General features: G+C 45.6%; 1 protein-coding gene across 1 annotated transcript in view; it reads right to left on the bottom strand.

Moving 5' to 3' along the window:
• The window catches only part of LOC126195494 (uncharacterized), a 276,681-nt gene that overhangs the window by 65,297 nt on the left and 188,832 nt on the right, over positions 1-22,552 (bottom strand). The window contains exon 2 of the mRNA XM_049934122.1: positions 8,940-9,038. Coding sequence (XP_049790079.1) covers positions 8,940-9,028 — 89 coding nt within the window. The 5' untranslated portion in view covers positions 9,029-9,038. The remainder of the gene's footprint in view (positions 1-8,939; positions 9,039-22,552) is intronic.

Genomic DNA, 22,552 nt, shown 5'->3' with positions numbered 1-22,552 from the left:
CAGATCAACTTCTGCACGTAGGTTGCAAGGTCTCCCGATAGGGAGCAGACTACACTGGACCGTCTGACCCGCCCAGTGTGGAAGCTGCCGCTGGATGTCAGTTGGAGTGAGTTGCATAGTTGAAACAGAGTAATTGTTTAACAATTTACAAGAGCCAAATAGATCCCTTAAAACACTCACTACCGGCTTACTATGATACGTCTTCACAATAAAAACATACACTCCTGGAAATGGAAAAAAGAACACATTGACACCGGTGTGTCAGACCCACCATACTTGCTCCGGACACTGCGAGAGGGCTGTACAAGCAATGATCACACGCACGGCACAGCGGACACACCAGGAACCGCGGTGTTGGCCGTCGAATGGCGCTAGCTGCGCAGCATTTGTGCACCACCGCCGCCAGTGTCAGCCAGTTTGCCGTGGCATACGGAGCTCCATCGCAGTCTTTAACACTGGTAGCATGCCGCGACAGCGTGGACGTGAACCGTATGTGCAGTTGACGGACTTTGAGCGAGGGCGTATAGTGGGCATGCGGGAGGCCGGGTGGACGTACCGCCGAATTGCTCAACACGTGGGGCGTGAGGTCTCCACAGTACAACGATGTTGTCGCCAGTGGTCGGCGGAAGGTGCACGTGCCCGTCGACCTGGGACCGGACCGCAGCGACGCACGGATGCACGCCAAGACCGTAGGATCCTACGCAGTGCCGTAGGGGACCGCACCGCCACTTCGCAGCAAATTAGGGACACTGTTGCTCCTGGGGTATCGGCGAGGACCTTTCGCAACCGTCTCCATGAAGCTGGGCTACCGTCCCGCACACCGTTAGGCCGTCTTCCGCTCACGCCCCAACATCGTGCAGCCCGCCTCCAGTGGTGTCGCGACAGGCGTGAATGGAGGGACGAATGGAGACGTGTCGTCTTCAGCGATGAGAGTCGCTTCTGCCTTGATGCCAATGATGGTCGTATGCGTGTTTGGCGCCGTGCAGGTGAGCGCCACAATCAGGACTGCATACGACCGAGGCACACAGGGCCAACACCCGGCATCATGGTGTGGGGAGCGATCTCCTACACTGGCCGTACACCACTGGTGATCGTCGAGGGGACACTGAATAGTGCACGGTACATTCAAACCGTCATCGAACCCATCGTTCTACCATTCCTAGACCGGCAAGGGATCTTGCTGTTCCAACAGGACAATGCACGTCCGCATGTATCCCGTGCCACCCAACGTGCTCTAGAAGGTGTAAGTCAACTAGCCTGGCCAGCAAGATCTCCGGATCTGTCCCCCATTGAGCATGTTTGGGACTGGATGAAGCGTCGTCTCACGTGGTCTGCACGTCCAGCACGAACGCTGGTCCAACTGAGGCGCCAGGTGGAAATGGCATGGCAAGCCGTTCCACAGGACTACATCCAGCATCTCTACGATCGTCTCCATGGGAGAATAGCAGCCTGCATTGCTGCGAAAGGTGGATATACACTGTACTAGTGCCGACATTGTGCATGCTCTGTTGCCTGTGTCTATGTGCCTGTGGTTCTGTCAGTGTGATCATGTGATGTATCTGACCCCAGGAATGTGTCAATAAAGTTTCCCCTTCCTGGGACAATGAATTCACGGTGTTCTTATTTCAATTTCCAGGAGTGTATTTTCAGCGTCTGAGAATCACACACAAACATTTTGCAAATCAAGTAATTAAATTTCCGCCACAAAAGATAGTAGTGCTAAATATATCAGAGGTCTTGTATGCATCGACGTTTGAGAACAATCTCATTCACCGCAACGTTTCCCTTAAACACATCTGATGAAACCAATCACACACACTCGCGATCGTGAAGAGCGCGCCGTCCACCACCGGGCAAGGTACTGCAGCGCACCACGGAGAAACGGCACACGAAAACCACATCGACAGTTAAGCACCAGTCTCCCAGAATGCGACCGCCTACTATACCCTGCGCTCAGGTGTCGCAGAGAGTATCACCAAGCAACCAACTGATCCATTTACAAGAGGGGGAAAGGGGGAATAGCTGTCCAGTTCAAACACTAGCCATATTGAGTCTTCTCACGCAAGACACAAGTTCAACTTCTGTCACCGCTCGTCTAGCATCTCGGTCAGTCACCCAGAGGGCAATGCAAGGGCTGCCGCGGGGACTTGTCCCCAGAGCTGTGGCCAAGACCCGATGGGTCAGCACATTCTTTGTAACTAATCCGCTCATCGACCGCATCGACAGCTAAGCACCAGTCTCCTGGTAGTTGCACACTTACCATATCAGACACTCAGTGGCCAAAGAGAGTATCACCAAGCACTCGACCTATCAATTTACATGAGGGAGAATAATTTCATAGCGCAAACATTAATCATATTGAGTCTTCTCACGCTGCACACGTGTCTGTTTATGTCCCACTCACCCGGTATTCTTTTCACATCGCTAGTAATTCATCCAGAGGGCGCTGCGAGGATCACCGTAGGGGCTTGTCCCTGCAGCTGCGGGCATGACCGAACACATTGGCGCAATCTTTGTAACTAATCCGTGAGTTTCCAGTCGGCCGCAGCCTCATGCCTATTATCCCTGTGAGCCACCGTGCATTGAAGACAAGCACACACGGCTTGGACATACAGTTCTAATTGCAATTCCACCCCAAGACAGACATATTAAACTCGTTATTGGACCAGGATGGAGTGTAAGACGTGCCTCTATCACAGAATGCTTCCTCACTTTAGAACCCTCTTAAAGTGACCAAGTGCACCGCCACATACACATATACAAAGTCTCTTACGGTAATAGCACAGAGAAGTAATAAATATCAGGTTTATACTACGTATCAGTTTAAAAGTTCGATAATATGGCTGATCTTACTGCGATGGTCATCTCTGTGTATGTGGGAGATTGAAATTTGGTTAGAAGATGTTGCCACATAAAAGAACCGCCTGATTACCACTCTGACTCCCGAATCATATCTGTTTTACCCCAGCTCTCGCTTCCACCAACCCGGCTGCAAGCCGGCCGCGGTGGACTCGCGGTGCTAGGCGCGCAGTCCGGAACCGTGCGACTGCTACGGTCGCAGGTTCGAATCCTGCCTCGGGCATGGATGTGTGTGATGTCCTTAGGTTAGTTAGGTTTAAGTAGTTCTAAGTTCTAGGGGACTAATGACCACAGCAGTTGAGTCCCATAGTGCTCAGAGCCATTTGAACCATTTTGAACCCGGCTGCAAAAATAATAGGCTAATTAATTAAACTAATCGTGAGAGTCACTTTTCATGAGAGTAATTTTTTTTCCACCTGTCAGATTACACTCGCCAGGTAGCTCAAATGGTAATCCCTGCAGGGAAGACGATGTTCTTTTCAAATGGTTCAAATGGCTCTGAGCACTATGGGACTTAACATCTGAGGCCATCAGTCCCTTAGAACTACCTAAATCTAAATAACCAAAGGACATGACACACACCCATGACCGAGGCAGGATTCGAACCTGCGACCACACGGGCGCGTGGTTGCAGACTGAACCGCCTACAACCGCTCGGCCACACCGGCCGGCGATGTTCTTTTCGAGGATAATCGACATTTGAAGCTACTGCACAAGGATACTGACGCCCCCAACATACATTTCGGATAAGGACCACGAAGACAAGATAACAGAAGTTAGCGCTCGTAAGGAGGCATATAGGCAGTGTTTTTCGCTCGCTCTGTTTGCGAGTAGAATAAGAAAGGAAACCACTAGTAGTGGTAAAGGGTACCCTCTGCCACACACCGCACAGTGCCTTGTGAAGTAAGCACACAGATGTATCGCTACCTGTTAAAATGTCACTCCATGCATTTATAGGCAAGCAAAACACACGGAAGAAAGTTGTCTCTTACTTATCGAGAAAACAAAAGATGGGACTTCTGCTGCTGATTACGTCTCGGTAAAAATCTTCGTATTAGCCGCTGATTTTCTCACTGCAGTCACTTCGTGAGAAGTATGTGAGAGGTTGTAGTGTGTTTGCTCACAACACTTAGAGGAAACGGTATAGTGCTCACCTCAAGACTCCCATTTCGTCAGAGTATTGCTTGCTTGCCGTATTCTCACGAATCTTCCAGTCTTCAATATATAGCATCTGAACCCACTTCATTTATACGAGTAGGGGAAAACCCCCGCCAAGTCAGAGACCCCTACTAATTCTTTCGAAATCCCGTCACATTCTGACACCACTGTTCCAATAGTGAGAAGGCTGTTTAGTCCCCCACCCGTCACTGACTAGGTAGAGATATATCAATGGGAAAAACAGCAGACCATAGTACAGGAGGGAATTCACGGTAGTTGATAGTATATGCGGACTTCACAAAGAAATTCAGAAGCGTAAGACCTGTAAGTCATTTAAATCGAATGACTGTCTGTAAATATCACCCTCTACATGTCCTGATCTCCTGAAAATATGTTTTCATTGTCAAGAAGCATCATCGTATGCTGGTGGTGAGTGTTTCAAGGGATCTATTTGGCTCCTGTAAATTCTTAGACAATTATTCTGACAGGGTAGTACTAATTGACTATTTGCCTCTACTTTCGATATCAAAATAGCGGCTGCTCTCCCTTTGTCCACATAATTAGCCAATAGTAACACAAATATTTTCACCAGAGATAAGACCTCGCGTCTGCATGTTTGGATACGTTGGTTCCCACACACAAACAGGAAGTAGACATACACAGGAAGTGAGCCTGGAATTTCTCAATCAACAGAATGCTGCCACTTGATGCTTTCCTTAGGGCTGTGGGATCAAAGGAGGTCGACATCTGGTACATGGTCGGTAGCATTTAGTATCGTGTTCTGTAATTAGGACGTTGGTCGGTTTTTGACCTCCATGGCGGAACCGGACGATATACATGTGGCAGACCCCAAACTGCTGCTATTGTACCACACTTCATTCCATTTGTTGGTGCTTATGGTTATTATATCATGGGAAGCGAGGAGCGTAAGGATGGAGGTGTGAGCTCTACCCAAGTGTAGGAGACATGTCTCCTGCAAACTGATTAAATAAAGAATATGCATCACTATATTATTGACATTGATTTGAATTTCGTATCATGAGATCCTTGCTCTCCAGCACAGACTGAGTCTTTTTTGTGGGGAGGGAGAGAGTGATGGTGGGGCATGGGACGACCTCTGGTGGTGGCTTGTGCCTTGCTCAGTCGACCCCTGCATGTCAACGCGAGAACACACATGAAAATTTTTCAACAAGGCAACAACTTCAATCTGCAGCAGATTAGGACATGTAGTTGCTGGATGTGAGCTTTTCCTGCCAAATAAAGAGATCGAACCGCTTGAAACTGAATTGTTTAAATATACAGCAATTCCTCTACTATGTAATTGACATTGACTTCAGTTTAATATTGTTATATCCTTCCGCTCCAGCACAGACTGAGTCTTTTTCCTGCCAGTTTTTTCTGGGTGGGGAGTGGGGGATGGGATGAGAGGGGAAGGGGTAATTAATTAGGGACTTAATTAATTTGTCCAATCATTTGATACCAAAGGTTTGCTTGTATTGGCGTGAGGGAGTGAGAGGATTGGGGATTTCCCACAGAGGTGGGGGAAGATGAGAGTAGGGGGGAGGGGGGGGGAGTTTTCTCAGAAGGACAGGTTAACCCAAGGAGTTCATAAATCAACCCCAGGGGATGATAAATCGTTCCACAGAACAACAGGTGAAGGGGAAGAGGTACTAAATCGATCCAGTTTGGCCCTGAATGCATCCTTGATCCTTAATATATGATACCCATACTAACAAAACGTCCCAAAACATACTTTGCCACACTACTGTCAGTCCATTTACACACAGTGATGAGCCCCACTCCGCCTGCGCCGTATAACAGCGCACTGGTAACGCTGCACACCAGCGTTCCAGCATGTTGGGGGGAGGGGGGGGGGGGGTTCTAAAGTTAATCCTTGGAATTTTTCTGGTCACGAATGGCAACATTTGTCTATGCACACATGCCTCTTTGCTTTCTTACTGACGGTTATATCCAGTCATAGGTACTGGAAGTCTGATATTTACTTGGCAGTCCATTAGACTTTAATGCAAGACATGGCCATTAACATATATCGTAAGGCAAGCTGATATCTTTACGTGAACATAACTAACAGCAATGGAGAAAGGCTAACAAAACGTGTAACTTCTATCTGTAAACAGGAACATCTTTTTAAAAATGTGAAATCCATACATAGAGCTAGTTATAAAATGGTTCAAATGGCTCTGAGCACTATGGGACTTAACTTCTAAGGTCTTCAGTCCCATAGAACTTAGAACTACTTAAACCAAACTAACCTAAGGACATCACACACATCCATGCCTGAGGCAGGATTCGAACCTGCGACCGTAGCGGTCGCGCGGTTCCAGACTGTAGCGCCTATAACCGCTCGGCCACCCCGGCCGGCAGCTAGTTATATCTTAAAACACAAATTGGATGGTTAAAATAAAAACTAGTCATAGACGAGAGACTGCTAGCCGACTATTCAACGCAAATTACGGGCTGGTTGTTTTTTGGCCAACAGGATCACAGATGTGTCCCATTGGGTTAAGCTCAGGCGAGTGAGCTGGCGAACACATCAACGTGAATTTACTACCGTGCTCCTCAAATCATAGTCGCTCTATTCTGGTTTTGCAACGCGGAGAATTATCCTGCTGGAAGATGTCATCACTGTCGAGTGAGACGCGAAGCATGAAGGAAAGCAGGTTCTCGTTGTTTACAGCTGCTATGGGGCCTTCGATTACCACCAGAGGTCCTGTGGATGTTCAGGCGATTGTCTGTCATAGGTTAATACTGCTCTCAGCAACTTGCATCGGTGAGGTGCACCTTTCGAGCAGCCGACAGCGTGGATGACGACGTCTCCGGACACTGCCATTGACCTGGTGTAACGACAACATGATTCATCCGCACAGGCGACAAGTTTTCGTTGGCCCGCGGTCTAATGTCGATCATCCCGTTCCCCCTGTATTCGTAGCTGACAATGTCGTTGGGTCAGCATGAGAACGTAGAAGGGTCATCTGCCGCCATATAAGCGATGGGGCCCCTCCACGCCCGCACCAACGTGGTGACCAAACCAAAAGTTCTACTGTCACCTCCGTAAAACATGTTAGTTATCTAGTAAGTGGATCACAGGATGCTGGGCTGTGATGTTGTCCGTGCGTCTGGGTAAGACTACGCATTAACACGGCCCATCAGGTGATAGATAGTGGACGAAACGCGAATGAGGGTAGCGATTTGAAGAGCAGAGGGAAAAAAGTGCCATGGCTCGTGCCGTGGGAAAAAAACCTCTGCGACAGTGGGATGGGTAGTAAGAGCAGTAGTGGCTTACTAGCTGCGATAGCTCATGCAAGGTTGGATTTGTTAGTATGGGTATCATGCATCATTACCGTGACAAGCGATGGCGATGTGTCCCAGTGGCTGCAGCTCTACATTCCTGGAACAATCAAGATCGTTATACAGTAGTGGGAGATCGGCCATAGATCGTCTCACTGTGTGGGGGTTGTGTGGAGCTTGTTTGCATGCAGTGTACGGTACGGCTTCCCTGTGTGGTGCCAGTTATTCGGCAGTATATTTCAGCTGGATATCCAGTAATGGCGTCTGATTAACAGGGGCTCGCCTGTGCCGTTATGTTTGCGTATGCTTGGCCATAGATGTTATGCCCTTACAAGTACGTCTTTTGGTCTTTTATGTTTCCATCTATGGTTGTGGTCGTAGTTCCCCAGATTCAGAATAAACGGGTTCTGCGAATGTCTGGAGTTTCTGTATAGTCTTGTGGTGAGTTTGTGGATTACCTCCGTGAGAGTCTCAAGTCGGTATTCCCGGTGAAGGTCCGCGATGCGTGTGTATCGTGGAGCATTGCTTATGATTTTGAGTACTTTGTTTTGTATGAGCTGCAGACGGCGCAGGCGTGTAGGCGCAGCGTATCCCCAGATAGGAGCTGCGTACGTCATCAGGGGTCGGATAAGTGTCATGTACATGGACCTCGACACCCTTCTGTTCAGTGTGCTACGCCTGTTGAGCATAGGATAGAGCTGTTTGAGCCTCGCGCTAGCTCGGTTGGTCATGTGTTGCATGTGGTCCCCCCAGAGTAATTTCCGGTCCAGCCAGACGCCGAGGTATTTGACTTTCTCGCGGAAACGTATTGGACGTGCACGTAGGGTTATTGGTCTGCAGTAGCGGTGTTTGCGCAGTTGCTTCGGTCTTCTAGTGAACAGAACGGCTTCGCACTTGTCGACGTTTACTCTAACACGCCATTTCTCTGAGTGCAGTCTGTAGGCGTGCCGCCAAATTCTGCGTGCGGCAATGGGCGACGAGCAGCATGCGCCGAAACACCTGTGGCTACGCCGGCATTGTGCTGCGCCTCAGAACTGACACAGATCGCCGCCTGCCTTGCTTTGCAGGGGTTGGCAACCCTCTGATCTGCACGTTTTGTGGTGAGGCGTGGGAGGACAACCAGACAGTGTTCAGTGAGAGAAGCTGAGTACTGAGCTCATGCATCCAATAAAAATATAAGAGCTGAAGGTAAATGATACTAGAAACTTAGCAAATATTTGTGATTTAAACGGAAGTAAACAGAAGAAATACGATTCACATTACTGTCAGACAAGGAGTAACACTGACAAGAGGAGGAAGAACTATGGCCGGACAAAAAACGCAAGATAATAACGTGAAACTAATATTACTTCTATGAGGTTGGTACAAGTTGGAGATACTGTAGTTATATGACACTGCCTTTCAGTCTACGACTCATGATAAACAAATCTCACAGAAGTGTGACACAGCAGCCCATTAAATTTCCTTGTGACAGCGTTTCTCATCCATAAACGTCAGAGTAACATACCTTTTCGAAGTGATACAAACATAAAAAACACAGTATCTGATTATTTTAGGACGAAAAGGTAAAAGTTCAAACTGCTGTACTTAAGGTGAAGGACAGGAAAGCTAACCTGTGGTTGATGTTTTGGTCATTGTTGTTGTTGTTGTTCTTGTTGTTGTCCGCTAGTGAAGCATCTCGCCACCAGTCCGCAGTCTCCATTGTGTCACACCTGTAACAGAAGCACCGCGAAGATTAGCCGAGGCATGACTGCTGTGAGACCACAAGAACAGTGCCTTCCAGCAAGTACCCTGACTGTATTGTATTTCGATAAGTTAACTCCTGATAACGATGAAAGAAACTTGGTGGGCGCCAGAACCCGACATGAATACAGTTTACTGAACGAAAGGCTTCTTCCTCGTTTCAAAACTGATTAATTATATGTAAGCGACTGCCGCAAAAGTCAAGCAGCGACGTTAAATTTTATTCATAATCACCGTTATTATTAAATAGTTTTTGATGTTACTAAGCAACAGTCATACAATAATTTATAAATGAACACACCGTCATATGACTGCATCGCTGTTTATTTAACTACCACCTAGGTTTCGACCTTTCATCCCATTTTCAAATGACTCAGTTTATGTCATTAACATACACTGCAGGATATAAAGCTCAAAATTAGCCATAAATTAAGAAAAATATTGCCTCCCCACGAAATGCCAGGTGCAAAATCATCATCTTGTAAAAAGACCAGTTAATAACAGTGGGAGCACGCCATTTTTATTAGAAACAAGTTTACTTGGTACAAGACGATGATTTTACATATGGCATTTCGCGGAGACCCAATAATTTTCTTAATTTATGGCCAGTTTTGAGCCTTATGTCCGACATAAAATCAATCACTTGAAAATGGCATAAAAGGCCGAAACCTAGGTCATAATTATAGACAACATTACAGTCCATTGGCGGTGCGTTCATTTAAGAACAGTGAATATTATAGCATCAGTGGACATAAAGTTAGAGAAGGGAAAACAAATTTCTTACTAACTGCGATGTAAAAAGGAGCCGCGCGGGATTAGCCGAGCGGTCTGAGGCGCTGCAGTCATGGACTGTGCGGCTGATCCCGGCGGAGTTTGGAGTCCTCCCTCGGGCATGGGTGTGTGTGTTTGTCCTTAGGATGATTTAGGTTAAGTAGTGTGTACGCTTCGGGACTGATGACCTTAAAAGTTAAGTCCCGTAAGATTTCACACACATTTGAACATTTTTTTTGTAGAAAGGAAACATTTGCAGCCTTTTTAAGTAACAAGGTCTTATGGAAAAGTCAACGACATGTTTTCATATTTGCTCTCAAACTCGTGAACAATTTGTCCAGTTGATTTTGGGACGCCTTCCGTCCTAACTTCTCCAAAAAAACACTACAAAGACCTATATTATTACGTATAAAAAAGGATAAAGCTACGAGGGGACTTGAAAAAGTAAGTTACACATTATAATGGCAGGCCAAGTAACTTGCTGCACAACACTTCGAAGTGACACAGATACGTGGCACTATTTCTCAATACAGTCACCGGGTGTCTGTAGACAGCAGTGGGAGCTGTCTACCAGTCCTTCGATCCCTCCAAGATAGAAACCCGCCCCTCGGTCACTGAGCCATTCGAGAACCCCTGTGTGAACGTTCTCATCATCGGAAAACGTCTCTGTCCCAGATGTACTCCAGCTTCTACATTGTCGTCTGTGGTCGACGTTGAAACTTTCTCCCCGATCAGCATCAGCCACGTCTCCACTTCCCTGGACAAGTTGTCGACACAATTTGGGCAAGTTGTCGACACACTTTCACCACGGCTTGATGCGCCATTGCATTTCGTCCAGACACCGCCTGTATTTCACATAAGTCTGTCTGAAATTTAGACGTTTCGCTCACAAGAACTATACCGTCCCGCGTAACTCAATTCAGGGGTAGTCTGCGTCTCCAGTTGGCGCCCCACTTCACTCACACACTGTGACCCAGCGATTATCAGCACTGCGGCGGGGAACCTCCCCCACCAGAACGTGTAGATCCCTCCGACAACGTACTGCTCTTGTAGCGCAATGGCGTTAGCGTGCGACGACGTGTGTGACTTAACTTCTGAAGTTCCTACGTTAATCAAAGGATATGGGACTCGTTATGTGTACGGGATGGATTAAAAAAGTAACGCGAGTTTTGTGATTTCGCGTGTTGCGTTAGTGCGATTCACGCCTTTTTTTAGTTATTGTGCTGGTAAACATGCCTGAAAAGTATTTGTACAGTGTTAGCCATTATATATATTAGTCTGTTGTCAGCTGTCAAGAAGGTCACGTGTCTTGGGGTCATATTATCAACGATTACACTGAAGAGCCAAAGAAACGGGTACACCTGCCTAATATCGTGAAGGGTCCTCGCGAGCATGCAGAAGTGCCGCAACACGACGTGGCATGGACTCCACTAATGTCTGAAGTAGTGTTGGAGGAACTGACACCATGAATCCTGCAGAGCTGTCCGTAAATCCGTAAGAGTACGAGCGGGTGGAGATCTCTTCTGAACAGCACGTTGCAAGGCATCCCAGATACGCTCAATAATGCTCATGTTTGGGGAATTGATGGCCAGCGGAAGAGCTTAAATTTAGAAGTGTGTTCCTGGAGCCACTCTGTACCAATTCTGGATGTGTGGTGTGTCGCATTGTCCTGATAGAATTGCCCAAGTCCGTCGGAATCCGCAATGAACATGAACGGATGCAGGTGATCAGACAGGACGCTTACGTACGTGTCGCCTGTCGGAGTCACATCTAGACTATCAGGTGTCTCTTATCACTCCAACTGTACACGCCCCACACCATTTCAGAGCCTCCACCAGCTTGAACAGTCCCCTGCTGACATGCAGGGTCCACAGATTCATGAGGTTATTTCCATACCCGTACACGCCCATCCGGTCGATACAATTCGAAACGAGTCTCGTCCAACCAGGCAACATATTTCCAGTCATTAGCAGTCCAATGTCTGTGTTGACGGGCGCAGGCGAGGCGTAAAGCTTTGTGCCGTGCAGTCATCAAGGGTACAAGAGTGGGCCTTCGGCTTCGAAAGCCCATATCGATTATGTTTTGTTGAATGGTTCGCACGCTGACACTTGTTGATGGCCCAGCACTGAAATCTGCAGCAATTTGCGTAAGGGCTCTTCTGTCATTCGGCCGTTGTTGGTCCCTTTCTTGCAGGATCTTTTCCGGCCACAGTGATCCCGGAGATATGATGTTTTACCGGATTCCTGATATTCGCGGTACATTCCTGAAATGGTTGTACGGAGAAAGCCACGCTTCATTGCTACCTCGGAGACGCTGTGTCCCATCGCTCGTGCGCCGCCTATAACACCACGTTCAAACTCACTTAAATCTTGATAACCAGCGCATAGTAGCAGCAGTAACCGATCTAACAACTGCGGCAGACACTTGTCTTATACAAGCGTTGCCATATTCTGTTTGTTTACATATGTCTGTATGTGAATACACGTGCCTATACCAGTTTCTTCGGCGCTTCAGAGAATTTATTTTGTATAAAAATGGATCAGCGAACAAATATTAAATTTGCTATAAGAACGATATGAACCCTACATCGGAGTTTTGAAGATGTTAAGCATGGCTTTTGGTTTGTCTGCCATGAGTAAATCAAGCGTTTTTAAGTGTTGTAAGCGTTCCGAAGCGAGCCGCAAAGACGTTGAAGAAGGTGAGCGCGTGGATGCCCCAGTACATGGTGTATGTGCGTGTGTGTGTGTGTGTGTGTGTGTGTGTGTGTGTGTGTGTGTGTATTCCTATGGGACCAAACTGCAGAGGTCCCTATACTACGTGAACTAACTTATGCTAAGAACAACACACACACACCCATGCTCGAGAGAGGACTCGAACCTCCAGCGGCAGCGCAATCAGTGACATTGCGCCTCAAACCGCGCGGCCACTCCGCGCGGCCCCAGTACATGATCAGCCGATGAAATCGTGGAAAAAGTGAAAGAAACGGTTATCAATGAGCGCCGGATTACAACCAGAGAAGTCGCTGGTGATACTGGCGTATCGCTTGGCTCAAGGCATGGAATGTTTTTGGATTTTTCTGGATATGAAACATGTGACACTATAATTTGATTCAAAATTCTTGAATCTCGAACAAAAACACCGGTGAATGGAAGTTTCCCTGGAATCGCTAGATGAAGTCAACATAGAACGAAGCTGCTGAAACATGCTATAACAGGTTATGAAACGTGGGTTTAAGGACATGACGTCGAAAGAGATTCACTGGCCGCACTGGAAGTGTTCCGGATCGCCAGGACAGGAAAAAGTCGACAAATGGCGTCAAATGAGAAGGCTGTGCTCACAGTGTTCTTTCATTGTAGCGGCGTGGTGCACCCCGAGGTCTGGCAGAAATGGAGTGCATACTAGTTACAAGTTAAACGCTGCTTGCGTGAAGCAGCTCCCGGATTTGTGACTGAACTATGTGTCTGGCAACACGATTAGTCACGAGCTCATACTTCGTTACTTCTTGGTGAATTTCTATGCGAAAACGATATTATAAGGATACCGCAGCCATAATTTCGCCAGACGAGGCCCCGTGCGACTTTTTTCGTCCTAAAAAGCAAAGAAAATGTTAAAGGACCGTCAGTTTACAAGACTGAAAACGCATCGCTGAAAGAGCTTAACAGCCATCTCAAAGACCGAGATCTAGAAGTGTCTGGAGGATGAAGAAAACCGTTGGTATAAATGGTACTTTATAATGGAGACAACTTTGAAGAGGTTAACAGTGATGTAGACCAGTAAATGACTCTTTCCAAGAAACGAAATGGAATTTTTTTAACACACTTTGTACGAGTTACACCGCGACATACGCTGATCCGCAGGCCACAGGCCTCACAGACAGGGGGGTCCACCCGCCGGAGTAAGAAGCCACGTCTGGGGGAGGGGACAGCGCCCAGTGCAGAGGTGGAGAGGCGGGTCAGGACCACCCCAGCCCAGCTCAGCTCAGCTCAGCTCATCTCTCTTTGGCACCACCCACAGCGGCCGGCCACTGCTCCTCCCGCTCCTGTCTGGATCTACGAGCCACCAGCCAAGCGACGGCCTGCAGGGGAAGGGCGCTCTCCGTAACACCGTGTTCCCCGCCCACCTCCTCCGCTGCTTTGTCGGCATCTTCATTCCCCCAAGTCCCCACATGCCCTGGTGCCCTGCAGATTGCACCTTCTGCCCCCACCGCTGTAGGAAGTACAATTGGTCGTGTACGAGCTGGACCAGTTCCTCTGTGGTGTACATGTGCTGCAACGATTGTAGAGCACTAACAAGGGAACCTCCCCATCGCACCCCCCTCAGATTTAGTTATAAATTGACACAGTGGATAGGCCTTGAAAAACTGAACACAGATCAATCGAGAAAACAGGAAGAAGTTGTGTGGAACTATGAAAAAATAAGCAAATTATACAAACTGAGTAGTCCAAGTGTAAGATATGCAACATCAAGGACTGTATAAGCTGAGGAGCGCCGTGGTCCCGTGGTTAGAGTGAGTAACTGCGGAACGAGAGGTCCTTGGTTCTAGTACTCCCTCGAGTAAAAATTTTACTTACTTTATTTTCGCAAAGTTACGATCTGACCGTTCATTCATTGACGTCTCTGTTCACTGTAATAAGTTTAGTGTCTGTGTTTTGCGACCGCACCGCAAAACCGTGCGATTAGTAGACGAAAGGACGTGCCTCTCCAATAGGAACCGAAAACATTTGATCGCAAATTCATAGGTCAACCGATTCCTCCTCAGGAAAACACGTCTGAAATATTCTATACGACACTGTTGACGGCATGTGCTTCACATTACAGGAATATGTTGTCGACCCACCTGACTTGCAGACTTGGCGAATGGGTAAAACGTTTCTTCTACCTTGCCCGATTTAGGTTTTCTTGTGGATGTGATAATCACTCCCAAAAAAGTGATGAAAACATAAGAGTTTGTCACATAAACGGCAACAAATGAATGCAAGTTTCACAGTCGCACAGTTTTCCCTGTGCTCTGTCAAAACATACGTTTTTAACGTTTTCAAGTTTTTCCGTGTGTAGACCGTCAAATCCTGCATGTGTCCAAGCAAATCTGAACATGTCCTGGAATTTTGGAGAGCGAAGTTGATCATGTCTGAGTGCATGAACTTTGATAATTGTCTGAAAATAAAAAATTAAAACTTTTCACTCGAGGGAGGATTGAACAAGGGACCTTCCGATCCGTAGCTGCTCGCGGTAACCACGTGACCACGGTGCTCATCAGTGTACACGTACCTTGATGTGGCTTATCTTGGACACGGACTACTCAGTTTGTATATTTTGCTTATTTTTTTCATAGTTCCATACAACTTCTTCCTGTTTTCTCGATTGATCTGTGTTCAGTTTTTCATGGCCTATCCCTGTGCCAACTTATAACTAAATCTGAGGGGGGTGCGATGGGGAGGTTCCCTTGTAAGGAGCATATGAGAAACTGTTTACTCTGAAGGCGCCTCATCTGCTCCATTGCCTTCAGACTCGCATGGAACTCCGCAATCTCAAACAGTATACAGTAGTATCTACAGCATGGGCCAGTAGAGTTGGTAGTTTATGCCTGTCGTTTATAAACTGTGTGTTCCTCACAGTTCGTTTCCTCTCCCTCTTAATGTCGCTAAATTTCAATTCCCGCCACGTGCCATCTCTTGTTTACTAGCGATTCCAAGGGGGCGCTGTGTGCTCTGCACGGAGCGGTTCCTCGTTGCACGCGCAGCAAGAGGTGACGGGTAGGCCGGCAGTCGGCAGTGGTCGCAAGTAGTGCGGCCGTTGTCGACGCTCTATGCCTAGTGTGCACATGGTCTCGAAAGCTTACTGGCGTCGGGACGTAATAGTGGTGTCTGATTCAAGACGTTATGGAAATTCTATCAGTTTTGTTTCCTCTATGTTGCCGGTGTGGAACCGAGACTGTGTCATGGTACCGGTAGCTATTCGTCGGAGTGTGCATCAATCAAAGTAAGACCTATCGTACACCTTTGTTTAGCGGTGGTTGACATTCACATTCCGCTAAAACGGTGATTCAGTACCCGGCCATTCGTCGTGAGTACTTTTGACTGTTCCTATCAGACGCTTTAGTATTCTCTTCCGTTTCTTCTGCTGTGTGCTGTTGGGTTCATTTCAGTGTTGATATTCAGTCCATTGTATTAGAAATGAATGCTTGTTGTCTTGTGGTTGAGCCCTGGGTTTGTTTGAATCGATAGCCAGGACGTCCCATACCACTCACAACGCACATCAAGCAACGAAGATAAATGTGACTTAAATTTGCATTTGTGTAACTTGTTTACCCAATTTTCTATGAGATTTTAGTTAATTAGTTAAATAACTATTTCATACTTCAATTTATGTAAACTTGATCTGCCTGTGAAATGGGGTTTTGACATGCGAAGTTCTCTTTTTTTTGGGTTCTGGTCAAGTCCACATTATGTCATCATAATAGTCTGTTAAGTGCCTCAGCACTCCCAACAGTCATATGGGGTATATATAATTTATTACTTACTTTAATTAATAGTAATTGTATTCGGTATATCCCAGTCCTCTCATTTCTTGAGTGACTACAAGGTCTTCTATCTTCTACCCTTATTCTGGAAGTGTGAATGCCCGTAATCTGCAAAGATTTATTGCCGGGCTCTTCCTGTATGCCGTTACGTTGCCCGGCTCCTGGTGGCTGTTACGATTTCTATCGTGACTTGTTTGTTCTTCAGCCAATCGCTTCAATTAATGAGTTTGGCAACTCGTGGAGGTCAATCTTACCCTTTCTTTAACTGCCTCAGCCTTAGCCTTAGGGAGGAGTTTAATGTGACCTACCTAATCAATTGCAATGCGTAATCGTTGGTGTTTTAACTAGTTGTGTTGCAGTAAATCGAAACTTAAAGTGAAGCTTGTGGGTGATTCAACTCCCCTATTCCTCATCCTCAGTAATGCTAGAATTATTTTTTTTTTATTAAAGCTTGTGTTAAGATATTTCGGTGAGTTACTGGGAGAAAAGAAAAGGAGGCTCTACAGTTTATACATTCTCTCCCGCCCCCCCTGCCGGCCGATGTGACCGAGCGGTTCTAAGCGCTACAGTCTGGAACCGCGCGACCGCTACGGTCGCAGGTTCTAATGCTGCCTCGGGCATGGATGTGTGTGATGTCCTTAGGTTGGTTAGGTTTAAGTAGTTCTAAGTTCTAGGGGACTGATGACCTTAGAAGTTAAGTCCCATAGTGCTCAGAGCCATTTTTTTTCTCCCGTCCCATGAACTCTTATTTGTCTGTGTATATGCCTCAAATTTCTCAGTGTTTCCTTTCGGTCACCTGTCGTGTTTGTTAACGTAGTTCATTATATTTGTGAGTATTATTAGTTCATTAATCAACGCAGTCTTGCGTTTCCTCTGCAACACGTTTCTCGTAGAGAGTCTCTTTGCGTACTCTTTATAAATCTTCAAAGCCCCATAGTAAAAAACCTCTCTCATAAGAGACAGTGTCACGCAAGAACCTTCAGAAATGAATGAAACTGAGTTTACAAAAGACCTTCTCTAATGTAATGAAGACATTATGAAATTCTCAAGATACTAAGACGTATCGTTAGTGATTGAAGCCAAATTTGTTCTTGGGAAATAAAATTTTTGTTCTTGGGAAATAAAATTTCACTCATTTCAAAGATTCACCTATGATGACTTCTGGATGACAGCAATGAGCGACATTTCCTATGGACGACAGGACTGACGAACTATCGAGACACTTTACCTGCCAGCCTTCATGGCTGGAAGTCTTGAACGCTCCTTGCAACATGTGGACCAACACTGTTGTGTTCGAACGCAGTTCCAGGAAGACCCTGAAGAAAGTATACTACACAACAGCGTCTCGCTCGTAACCCCCAAATTTCGTTACGTTGTAAATTTAAAATTAATAAAGAAGGAGGCGTGTAACACCTAACACACATTTCACAAGAGTATTTTATTTTCCATTTAGTTTGTTTGAAGCCTGAGAAATTAGGTAAGCTGGGACTTGTTCGACCACACAAATAGTGTTGCAGCATGTCCAGGTTTCGTCCAGCAATGTGATGCAAAGAGCGCTTCGTCGAGTAACACAAAACAATTACCACGCTAAAACTGTAAAAGCTTAGTGGAGACGGTTGCTGGACACGCAAAATCTAAGAACAACGCAAGGAGGAGAACGACATGGTTCTAACGAAAATGCAGTATGGATATACGTATAGCAAAAATTTCTAGTTGAGCACAAAATAGTTCGAAAAGGATACTCAAAAAACTGTGCAATTTGTCCCCAGAAAACAGCTGAAGCTGTATGTATTTCATTGAACTATTGAGACAGAGTCATTTTGTGATAGGTATTGCCACGAGCCCGCTTTTCACATTTCGGAACTAGTTCATTAGTATAACACACGAGCATGCGGTTCAGAGTATCGACGAGGCAAAATTAGCTGCTAAGCTGGCGTCTGGTTCGGACTGATGATTTATGCCGTCTACAAGTGTTCTTCGCGGTGAAACGGACGGTCACAGCCTCACGTTCTTAGACATGCCGAATACGCCACTGCACGGCTTTAAAGCATAAGCAGCTGGAAGTGTGTCACGCTGTTGATTAAACTGTTCCCCAGTGATTCAGAGGATGACGTGGACCGCTGCTGATACCACCACGTTTACAGTACACCATATTGATCCTTTTATTCTTGTGAGTTTAAACCAGGGATCATTTTACGACCACTGAAGTACATGACCTCAGCGTCTCCATAGTCAACTCTACCAATATCGTTACTCCAGAGACGTGGGAGCAGATTCGAGTGGAAAGTAAGTACTGATTCGTTAATCTGAATTGTAAAACACAATAAATTTACAGTATAAAATGGTTAAAAACCTGTACCTATCTTTTCTTTTCCTGTTGGGTGTTTTGGAGAGCATGAAATACGTATTGCGGTGACGTGCGACGAAACTGAATTCTTGAGATGTTCACATCTGCAGGATAAAGGTTTGTGCTGTCTCCTTCAGTTAGTTGGTTGATCGTGCGTCACTACACAGTACCACCGCATAGACGATACCGATTCTGTTATATCTCCCTCCTGCAGGTTATTATAATGTTATTTAATTCTTCTAAGTGAGTCTGATTCACTTGCAGGTTCTATACCCGAATGAGAAGAGACCAGAATCTACCTTCGTAACTTTCTGTCAATGTTTATGTCAGATTTTTGCCGAAAAATGAAAAAAAAAAAACAATCACACAATTTTATGCTAAAAGTCGATAAATGCACATATAAGTGGTGGTACTGTTACTGATTATTATTCGCAGCTCTCCCGTAAAATATCTATGGTTGCGGTAAATTTCACTGACTGTGTGATATCGATCACAAACGCAACTGGTATTACTGTTTCTCACAGCAGATAAGATGGCTTGTCTGCAACTCGACTTCTGAATACTAACACCAAAGGGTATTGTTGCACACCAGTCTTCGTAATGCTTCCATGCTTAATGATATTTATTTGTGCCTCTGATAAATACCAATCACAACAGGATAATTACTCTTAAATCATAATAGGTCACGGTCCACCCGGCTTCCCCCGTCGGAGGTTCGAATCCTTCCTCGGCTGTGTGGGTGTGGGTGTGTTGTCCATAGCGTAAGTTAGTTTAAGTTAGATTAAGTAGTGTATAAGCTTAGGGAACGATGACCTAAGCAGTTTGGTCCCATAAGACCTTACTACAAATTTACAATTTACAAATCATAGTCTGTTCACTTCAGAGACACGTCTTGATTAACCCTACGACTTCCGAAACATATTTCGTTGAAATATTTAATTTCAATTGGAATACGTTGTGAGTGAACAAATCAATGATGTATACGACACCAAATAAGTTTTACAAACTTTTAATGCTTGCAGAGGTATTTTAATGAGTTCTGACATGTAAGTGATACCAAAGTAATGTTATTTCAGTTTCTTTCATCAAACAGTAAAGTTACAGTGTATTTAATGACAACGCCATGCAGCAATACGGCACCCTATGTCACTCAGAATATCAAGCTCAAACGTCCGCTTCATGAATCTTAATAATACTGTCTGACAGATGGAGTACATCTAGATACCATAAAATGTGCAGTCGGTCAATGTTGATGTCCAGACTGCAGCAAGAAAAAAAATGGTTCAAATGGCTCTGAGCACTATGGAACTTAACATCTGTGGTCATCAGTCCCCTAGAACTTAGAACTACTGAAACCTAACTAACCTAAGGACATCACACACATCCATGCCCGAGGCAGGATTCGAACCTGCGAAAGTAGCAGTCGCGCAGTTCCGGACTGAGCGCCTTTTTTTTTTTTTTTTTTTTTAAGTCTCATTTTGTTCGTTTTCGTTCGTTGTATCTGCTCGGTGCGGACGTCGCAAGACACCCGTTTCAGTTCGTAGTTGATCCATTATCTCAGTTTTTTTTATTACAGAGGGCAACTAAACCTCTGACCGAACACGCTGAGTTACCGTGCCGGCATCGCATAGAACCGCTAGACCACCGCGGCCGGCAGACTGCAGCAAGACTCATCAGAAAAGATGTTTGTTTCCTGTACGTATTCCATAAGCGGTATTGATCGTATCTGCTCCGGCCGGATCTCATGTCATGCCCAACCTGCTCCAAACATGTTTACCGAGCTAGCGGTGCACAGCCCATCAGTGCACTGGGTTGGCAGACAATGGGACACTCGTTACAGCTCTGCAACCTGGTGTCGCCACGCGAGGTGACGTTCCACGGCCCACATCTTTCACGCACATGAAACACCTGTCACCTCGTCCTGGCTTCACTCATCGTGGTTGACTGTAGCGTCTACACTCGTTCGAATCGTTTCGTGACTTGGCTTCACACATGTATCTCAACAGTAGAAATTCTGGCTACAATTTTCTCCAAACAAGGAATTATTTACGTAGAATAACACTAATCATACTCCCCCGCGTAAATTGCGTTCCATTGGGCATCAACAATGTGTAGTAACCTTTTACAAGACGATTACCGATGCCGTGCAATGGAACAAAACCCTGCGTACCACTACCACGAGAATCTTTCACTTGTGATATTATTGGAATTTCCGTAGTATGAAAGCTGCGAGTACCCTTGGAAAGGCTTTCACCTATCTGTATATTAAATGATCAACTTATGAGATGAGACCTATTCTTTGAAAGACATTTGTTTTATATAATTTACGTAACTGTAAAGATGCGCATCTAGCGCGGACGCTAATACATCGATTGCGCAGTCAAAGAAACATTTTAACAGAAGCTGAACTGACGTTCCGCTTCGATCTAAATAAAAGATGACAGTAAAAAAACTTTTGTAGATCTTCAGATTTTAATGTACTTCTGCTTGTAATGTGAAAACCTAAAGAAGGTCGACTTTAAGCTATAAAAGTGAGCGGTCTTGCCAGCGTGCAGACAACATTATTAAGTAATAAAATTCAAGTAATTTATATTCGAAACTGTAAATCTACAAGTTATTGTTATGAAGGTGTTGAACAGTGCAAGAATTGTCTTTAACGAAGGAGAAAAGTAATGACTGTAATTTTTGACAAAAACGTGAACCAAGGAGACAGCACAGAGCAGGCTGAAATCTGATCGCACCATACAGTTAGAAAAGTACTTATGTATGTTATACTGTTTATAAATAAGCCCTAATTTGCTAGTGAGAATCGTTTGAATATATTTAGTGTTTACCAGATTTCTTATTCTGTTCTTTTCCTTTATTTTTTTTACCTCCATGTCATATTATTTTTGTAAATATCAAACAGCCTTTACTACAGCAGAGAATACTGCGGCATCCCGGTCGTAGACAGAAGGCCCCTCCTTGTCTTCTATACAACTCATAGCTGCCCCATTTATTAATGATTACGTTTGCAAATGTAATTTCTTTTATTGTTCATGGTTAAAGGTCCCTTAGGTGATTATAAATTTCATACTGATTACGTAAAGAAATCCGGGTTGTTCTTTTCCAAATAATAGAAGCCTTTGCGTAATCAAAAACTAGCCTCCTTCTGACAGCGATCAAGAGCCGACCAGAAGACGGACGTCTTCGACCGCTTTCGTGTTTCCTGTGGCAAAGCTGTGCCAAACTGGGAACACGACATTCTAGTATGAAACACAATATAATTATCAGATTAAAATTGAAAAAAAAAGTCAAATATATTTAACCTAATTTTTTTTTATCATACTAGACACTGCACAAGTGATGTCAATGTAATTTGCGAAAGAGCAACGCCACACGCGGAACAAATTATGCTGAGTACCTGCACTTTACCCTCGGGACAGCGCCATCTAGCAGTGGCGCTTAGGTGGCTGCCGCCTCCCTGGGAGTCCTGCGGTCGCCGTCTCGTCGCTGTTTCCGGACCTGGCAGCCCGTCTGTTCTCACCGCTGCTAACTGCCGCTGGTGACGTCAGACAACGACCACCTTCCAAATACGGCCTTCCGTTCCAGGACTTCCACGGCACGGGATCATTCCGGCCGCCCCCGTGTTCCGAATACATAACGCCACAGTAACGTGAGCAGGTGCTGCCTCAAGAATACGCGACGCAGTCCTTGCTGTTCACAAGTTTCGTTCGAGACGTCAGTAGCTAAAATTACGAAGTCGACTTCATTTCACACTCTGTGCACAGGTATGTGAGTATGCGATATCTACAGGCGTAAAGTATTCCGACAGTCTTTAGGTACTACTGACTACAAGAAGTTTT

Source organism: Schistocerca nitens, chromosome 7 (genome assembly GCF_023898315.1).
Source record: "Schistocerca nitens isolate TAMUIC-IGC-003100 chromosome 7, iqSchNite1.1, whole genome shotgun sequence".
Classification (NCBI taxonomy): domain Eukaryota; kingdom Metazoa; phylum Arthropoda; class Insecta; order Orthoptera; family Acrididae; genus Schistocerca; species Schistocerca nitens.
The sequence above is the reverse complement of the archived record's forward strand: the minus strand, read 5'-3'. Positions and strand labels throughout refer to the sequence as shown.